At 38.3% G+C, this 8680-nt stretch overlaps 1 protein-coding gene across 1 annotated transcript in view; it reads right to left on the reverse strand.

Moving 5' to 3' along the window:
* The window catches only part of WDR7 (WD repeat domain 7), a 133897-nt gene that overhangs the window by 93838 nt on the left and 31379 nt on the right, over nt 1–8680 (reverse strand). The window contains exons 17-18 of the mRNA XM_009323058.1: nt 6863–6981; nt 5108–5231 (exon numbers count right to left, since the gene is read on the reverse strand). Of these exons, the coding sequence (XP_009321333.1) occupies nt 5108–5231; nt 6863–6981 (243 nt within the window). The remainder of the gene's footprint in view (nt 1–5107; nt 5232–6862; nt 6982–8680) is intronic.

Here is an 8680-nt window from a genome sequence, read left to right on the forward strand (position 1 = left end):
CTTAGGGACATGGTTTAGTGGGCATGGTGGTGTTGGGTCAACGGTTGGACTCGATGATCTTAGAGGTCTCTTCCAACCTTAATGATTCTATGATTAGATGTGCTACACCCTTCGAAAGAACTTAGCGAGACTAGTTAATAACCCAACGGAAGGAAATAAGTGCCTTTGCAGGAGTTGATTCTAAGTACAGTGTATAAAAAATTAGAAAAGTTTATTACAGTTTTATAAGAATTAAAAAAAAAAACTATTGAATCGGAATGATTAAAAATTCCCCAAAAAATCCTGAATGGATAAAGCCAAAAGGGGAGAAAAATAGCCATCACGCAAATATGTCAGGCAATAAGTTATCTTTTCCTCTCAATGAAAATCCAGTAAGAAGGAACATGTATTCCTGGACACAAGTGTTCTCTACATAATTCACAAAAAATGTCTTAGAAATACATTTAAGAAGCGAAAAGATCATAAACCCCTGAATGTATTAGAAATAAGCCAGTTGACATATTAGAAAATACTGGAAAATTAAGATATACTTGTACTAGAAACTTACACCATTATTACAATTATACTACTTACTGCAGCATCCTAAACTCATTATTCATTTAATACATTAAAAAGTTGCAGCACAAAATTATTTGCCTTACTTCTTTGTGCTCTTTTAAGTCAAACCTTGCACGAGTAAGATGATCAACCACATATATAAATAGCAAGGTCTTTGGGGTCCAATCAAACTATCCTTACTCAATGAAAACTCCCATTTAAATCGATGGAAGTTTAATTAAGTTTTACTCAATTAATCTGGCTTTAAATAAAACTTTCTAACAGAAATATAAGCCTACCAGAAATACATTCATAAAAAACTGACAACGGCACATTTGTTATTATAGACTTTTCATATTTATTTTGCTTTCCAGTGATAACATGGATTATTATTTGAAGCAGTTTAGAGAGAGACACAATTTAAGGATATCTATTTAAATGTCTTTAATTTTGTGCTGCCACATGTAAGATTTTCACTTAAAACGAAACAGTAATTTGATACAAACATTTACCCAAATGAACTGGGTTTTAGCAATATGGGAAGCAAGAGAAGTGTCTATACTTAATTTCTGGGCAGAATGTATTGAAAACAGATTTCTGCAGAGACTGACCAGCACTGCCTGCACCCCGGCAGCCCGTGACAGGCAGCCTGCCTGCCTCGCATTAATTCACTTCACACCACTCCGATCGATCCCGGGCAGCTCCCAGCCGCCCCACGTGCTGCATGTCTGCCGGCTCCATCCGCATCCCACACGCACACAAAGGCCGGGGCAAGATAACCTTTTGCTTTCCATTAAAGCCATAGTAGCCATTTTTCTATCTGCAGTAACATCACATATTTAGAAATATACCTGTCCCTCCAGGGCTTGGCGGACAGACCCACCACCAAAAGCTTGCAGGTGTCCCACTGCACAGAGCAACGAAACGATGCCTTCAGCATTTTAAGAAAATGTAACACTGGCCAAGGTAAAAAAAATAAATAAAAGAAAGAAAATAGAAACATGATATTCAGCAAAGGAATCCCTTTAGATAGATAACAATTTGCAGAATCCGTTTGACGCTGAAGATAGCCTTTGCTCTTAAAAATAAGCAGGTAGAAAAAGGCAGTAGCATTTTTCCATTTTTGAACTTCCCCTGAAAACACATCCTCATGGCAAATGCCCCATGCACTATGTAACATTTCAGAAACAACCGTATGCTGTGAAAATGAGGAGCAGACAAGGCCATGGCAAGTATTTACAGCCGCATGACATAATCTTAGTAGATAGAAGATGAAGCTTTAAAAGCTTAACTGTTTTCCTCCCTGTGGGACCCTGAAAAATAACAAACACCTGCAACACCTCTCATAGGTTTAATTCATAGCATCACTTACACATCCATTCCCATTTGATGTGGGGTCAACAAGCCGACGTGCCGATTTTGGATTTGAAGGCCCAAATAAAACAAAGATTTATTGTTCCCCCTACAAGGCGTTGAGGAACGAAGCCTCATGTGTCCGAACATCTGAACTGCAAATCGTGTGAGGCAGAAGCCGTGCAGGCAGCTCTAAGCGAGCAGCTCGGAGCCATGACAGTGTAACTGGGCCCATTTGAGGTGGTCCCCACAGCGCAAGCTGGTGGTGTGCTGGCAGACCCACAAAAGAGAAAATAAGATCTGCTTGGCTTTCTCCCTGCTCCTCCACCCCACCATCTACAGGGGACAATAATCTCTCTCGCATCAGTTAAAAGATCATTAAAAGATAACCCTGTGCGAGTCTGCCTGTCTTTCAAGTCTCCTGCCTGAACACATTTTATCAAAACGCTGGGAGACATGCCAGTCGCTTGATCTGTACGAGTAAGGTCATGTCCCAAAATCGCTATTGGATCTGAGCACTGAATATACAAACGGGGAAAGATTTCATCTCTGTTTGTTAGTACCACACACTTGATTCATTCAAGAGCCAATTAAATGCATATGACAAAGTATCTTCTATCAGCAGCAAGCTTCTATTAGCGATTACCACTTGTTTTAATTAAAACAAACCTGTTAATGTGCAAGAGAAGCACTGTTTCTACATCATGCATGTAAGAACTACTGCAAAGTAATAACATATGCTGGACACAAAAATATGCTGATAATAATTTATGCCCCTATATCAAGAGACAAAATTGGGAGAAGTGGAGGATGAAGGAACCAAAGCAGTATTTCTTTATCTTTCATATTTTTTCTCCTTACCTTTCTAGCATAAAACTATACTTGTCAGAAGTCCATTGCATCTATTTTGGCCCTCCTAAATAATTCTTATCCCCTTCAATTCCTCCCCAGACCTTTTAAAAACATGTCATTTTTTAATCACATCTTACAATGTAACTAACATATACACTTTACTCTTTACCCACAACAGCAACATCTGTAGCTCCTTATTTTGTTTCTCCTTTCTGATACCGTAACTATCCTTCTTCAGAGCGTCAGCATCTTTGTGTACATTCATACAGACAGTAACACTACCACCAAATGCCTTCTCAGCCCTGTCATTCAGGAGAACCACAAACTCTGTAACCTTAATTCACACAGTTTTCAATACTGTTAATACGAAAAAATTAATTTCAATTTGCTAGTCATGACCTGTTTGAAAGGTTTTCAATATCCGCGTTTTCACAATATTGAACATTTACATTCAAGTCATTCATTCAGCCATGCTCAGCTGATTTCTCTATTTTATATTTTCTTCCTGTGTTTTAAAACTTTCTTGTTCTGATAGATAAGCACATCCTAATCTAGCGTTAAAACAAGTGCTATGCTTTGATTTGCTAATAATTAACATAAAGGCCAAAATACTGCTGTATGCGTATTTGAATTGAATGCTTACAAAATACTCAAGTTTTTTCTTAAACCAGTCAGTCCCTGACTGTTGCCACAAAAGTGCACGCCGTGCTTCTAACCTGAGCACAAACATAAGCACAAGAGGCAGAACAAAATGTTACGCTTCCAACTGATGCTCAAGTAAAGCAGAACTGCATACTGTTCTCTAAAACTTTCAAATGTAATTGTTTAAGTAATGAGCAGTACCAGAAATAGCAAATTATTGAAACTAATATGAATTACCGGTTGCTTTCAAGTACATTAAAAAGAAGTTCCTTTTTTGGAAATAGTCAACTGGCTAAAGCAAGCGCTACAGAGTGGTTTATATACACTTCACCAACACAATTACGTCCATAACCTTGCACCCAACAAGGTCATTCGGTATCGCTCCAGCAAAAAGAAATTAGTAATCATCAACAGTTGCTATAGCAGCTACTCCTGAGAGTAAAGGGCAACTATAGCTGTATTCTACAAACTGAGTATAACCAACCTCAGAAGATCAATTAAAAAATACGTCCTAATATACAAAATGGCACAAATATCTATCAATATGAGTCAAGGCTCTTCGGCATGTATATACAACATACTTTCACTTATTACTCACTGCTTGGCTGCACATCTAACTGTGCAACAATGTCCCTGTAATAAGGCAAATGCTACCTGGCTAAAGGCTGTAATTAACAGCTTAGTCGTACCAACAAATTCTCAACGTCACTTTAAAGTACTGTGTTCTGTGTAATTTATGCATTCAATTTAGATTTAATAAGATTATTACACATTTCTCAAAAATCAATTGGTATTTAATAGAGATCTTTCTCTGAATAGAAACTACATTCTTCAGTGGAAAAAGAATCTCATTTTAAGAAAGATGAACACCTATAACTTAAAAGCAAACGTTCTCATTCATGAAAATAGAAATTTTTACTGGTTTGTTATATAAGGCAGATGCATTTGGACATTATTCTGTAAAAGCAAGTTTCTAGATGGAGAATTGAATGGAGCATCTCATGATGCTGACAGATCTTCCAAGAATATACTCTTAGAGTCTGTATCATCTCTGCTTTAATAACAATGAATAAAACAAAAATAGCTATTTTGGAGAAAAATACAACAGATTAAAGAGTGGTCAGTAGCTTTTTAACTTTTTTGGAGAATAATCTTTACCCAATACCTCCTTGCCACACTTGGTAACCAATGGCTGTGAACACCCGACTGGGCAGGCGTTGCATCAAATGTTTAACAGACACTGATCTGATGGACATATACTGCACGACCCTGCATTGGCTCCTTTCAGAATCCTTTTATATTCTTGGGATGCCAAAGGATCCCTTTATAACAATTTCTATAGTCTAATTATATATTCTTTGAAAAGGAATGTCAGTGGTTTACCACCAGCACCTTGTAATTTTATCAGCCCTTTTCATAGCACGTTTCTTCCCTGAAACCTCTGAACTACAGCCTAGCCCCTCAACAGCAGGGACAGCCTTTGCAAAAGACACCCCAATCCCAATGAAATGTACTGAAGTGTTCGATTTGCCTAATCAACATTAGTGACCTTAAGTGACTTCATGATTGTGAAATTACTTCGAAAATGTCAAGAAACTTTTCTACGTAACCCTAGATTTTTCCCCTAGAATGGTAGTACCATTCATACTTTTGTGTACAAAATGCCTTTTTTCCTTTTATCTAGCAACCAAGTTATTTTCAGGTTTAACACAGTATTACTTACGCGATATAACACTGTCAATGTACTGTGGTAAATAAGGAGCCCATGCATCAATGGTTTCTTTCCGACCCGCCTGCTCGATTCTTCTCAGTTCTGCTAGCAGCAAGGCCTGGGCAGCTTCTCTTACCTGTAAAGCCAACAGGAACGTCATACAAACTCAAATATCAAATATTTATCAGTATGCTTTCAGTATAATTTAGGAAGAACAAAAGAAAAGACTTCTACAGAAAACTAAACTAAGCTTTTAGAAGACCTTCATTTTTTCCCACCCCTCTCCACCTTAAACACAGAAGCAAAACAACCATGAATAGGACATGCCCCAACTATGATGGCTCTCAACAGGACACAGCAAAGATGTGCAGCCCCATGAGAAAACTAGGGGATGAACGTCACAACTCAGTCCCCGGCAGGAGTGCAGTGCATAAACCGAATAGCTGTCCCACCTCCTCCCGGCCTCCATGGACGCGCATTTCTCAGCACAGACAGCAAGACCGACCGAGGCCGTCTCCCATCCCGTAAAGTGAACGGCAACACAGGTTTCACACTCAAGGAAATAAGGCTGAACCTTATGTTTGCACCGATGCATTGAAAGGCCACCAAAAATCTAGTTTTCTAGAAGCAACTTGTGATCACCCTTCTATACAGCGTGCCAAAGTTGGGTCCAAAATTCCAAATGTGCAATGGATGAAGTTTTCTTAAGTATCGTGAATGTTACAGTATAAAAGCAAAACAAAAAGAACTCCTAAAAATATTTTTTTCACATGATATTTACTAATTTACTACATATTATGAAAGACCGAACAATGAAAGCAGAGGAAAATGTACATAAAAAGGTATCCTAAAGTTTGAAAAAAAAATTCTGGGTTTTTACACCAACAAATACAAAATACTATCTTGTACTATTTGTCCCCCATTAATAGCACTTGTTCCATCTGAAGAGTTCATAAACACACATTCATAAACACACACATTATTTTTGGTCTTAAAGATTTAACGCACAAGGCAGTTAAGTGATTTGATCAAGGCAGAATAAAAAGTTGTGGACAAACATAACATAAATATGCTACCCTTACACCTAAGGATATCCCGTAACTGGACTTCTGTTGCTTACAAATTTTAATGCGTTTCAAAGTAATTACCCTCTCAGGAAACCATCTCACAGGATATCCTATCTAGCAAAAGAACAGGCAATCAGGTAGCAAAAAAACATGTTCCCAATTAAGTTCCAGGACTGCTGAGGACCTACAGTCTACAACCCAGCTCTGTTACTCCTTTCCCACTTGGAAAGCTGCACAGTTAACAAATTTTTTGCCACAACAGCACAGGTGCGGTGTCAAGGCCCACTAGTCATTCATCAAACAGTTGGGTGACAAACCATTTACTGGCTACTGTACACATGCTCAAAAAAAATAAAGCAACTCAGCAGTCTCTTGAAAAATATAGGGTAGGGTTTTTTTAATCCTAATAAGATTCTTAATGGAATCATGGAAGTTTTTAATCCAATAATTTCTTTAAAATATATGTACGGCATCCAGAAGGTTAAAAAAAAAACAAACATATTTAGACATGATCACTTTTTTCAACATTTTGACAGGTTAACTGGAAAATTAACTTACTAAATCTGAAATAAAAACAGCAGGAGCTTGTGTCAGAAAAGAATTATGGGTTGGTTTTTTTTATATTAAGGGAAAATTTGATCAGTAAAAGACAACATAAAACCCAAAAAACCTAGCGGTACAAAATTACTCCTGAAATCACCTCCAAGCATCGATCCTGCCACCTGCGAGCCAGCATCTCCAGAAGAGGAGGTCTGAATTTATCCAGTCCCAACAGGTCGGGGAGCATTACGCAGTGCATAGCAGCAAGCTGGCTCCACCCTGTTAACACACATCACAACAGGAAGATAAACATGATAAACACCGAAGCAACTTTAAGTTCAAAACGCCATCAAGTAAATTCACATTGGCCTGGCACGCAGTAGGTCTTCAGGAGAAGGTGGGAGAAAGGGGGGGTGGGGGGAAGAGAACCAATTTTGCAGCAGAACAACAGAATTGTTTCTTCTGCCGTGGGAACCCGGGGCTCACCCCATCTTTACTGATGCCAGCTGACCTCAGGGCAGGCTGTACAGCGCATGTGCTTTCTGTATCAGAGAGGAATGAGCTCTTCCAGGCATAAATCATGCCTCATGAGCTAGCTGGTCAGATCTCAAACACATGCAAGGGTCAAATGAGACATCAGCAGAAGACTGCCTCCGATCAGTCCCAATTAAACACAAATATCCCTCTTCCTCCCCAGCCCCTCTCAAAAAGACTTCAGTATCTAGTCACATGTTTGGATTTTAAACTTGCAGCCTTAAGAATATACTCAACATACATACTAAATACAAAAAAAGTCCCTAAAAGTATTATGGCCAATTTTTTTCAAAAGCATAAGCCATGGTTCCGAGTTCAAGATTTAGATGCCCTGTTCAAACCATAATTAGCATTACTTATCATGATATTTAATGTCCTACATGCAAGTGTGATATAATGCAATTACAGAAAACTTAGCATACAAATTGCCACTAGAAAGATTACATAGAATTTTCTGTCCCATTTTAAAAGGTATGCAAATATGTACAAGTGCACATTTGTCTGCTTTCCTTATCTTTCCATCTAAATCTTACTTCAACATGCTTACTTCGGGTACATTTATACTACAGGCCTGCAATATTGTGTAGTTAAAACCAGAAAAGATATCAAGCTCAAACGACACAGCTTGTAAAAATGCTTGTGAAGTACTCTAGGCAAAAGACTTCTTTTAGTATTATGCTCTATATTGACTCGAGAAACTGGAGAAATATTTCAGGTGTGCATATAGATCTATGTTTTTAAATTGTCATCAATACCAAGCGTAAAAATCTAAATATTTTAACTAATAAAGCTCTTCGTGGTGCTAGAAGAAATCATTATGTCAATTTTCCTTAAAGAAAAATGGATTAAAAAGAATAATTTCCAATTTAAGAGAGCGCTGTTTCTACTACTTCAGATGCATGAAAGCAGGAATTTATAGCTTAGTAATAAAGGCATAAAAAAATTCTGGTTTAAAGCAACTTGCCTACAGGGATACAAGGGGTTTTTGTTTGGTTGGTTGATTTTTGTGCCAATCTTTTTGGCAGAAAGACATTCTTCATAATGTGGATAAATACTTACTAGGAAAAAATCATCCTCAACACAAAACCCAAGTGGTTTAAGTAAACACTAAGTTTTCATAAGCACCAAAAATAGAATTTAAATTACATGAAACTGATTTTGTGTGTTTCATTTTAAAAGGAGCATTAAATTTTCAGCCTTTCAATTTGTAATGCAGACTGCAGAGTGTTGGTGCTCGTTCATCACAGGAGTGGAAGACCTATCCCATGCTCCCCCCGGAGGGTCCTCTCAGGGCTCTAGATGGGGCTGCACCTTCGTACCGAGAAGCGGCACTCACATGCGCAGCGGAGAGACGGGACGCGGCACCTGCGTGGAACACACCACGCGTGTCGCAGCTTCTCTCCTGCATATACTACCGAGGGGAAAAGGCACGTGTGCTTTCCCT

The sequence above is a fragment of the Pygoscelis adeliae genome, unplaced genomic scaffold (assembly GCF_000699105.1).
Source record: "Pygoscelis adeliae isolate BGI_AS28 unplaced genomic scaffold, ASM69910v1 Scaffold174, whole genome shotgun sequence".
NCBI lineage: Eukaryota > Metazoa > Chordata > Aves > Sphenisciformes > Spheniscidae > Pygoscelis > Pygoscelis adeliae.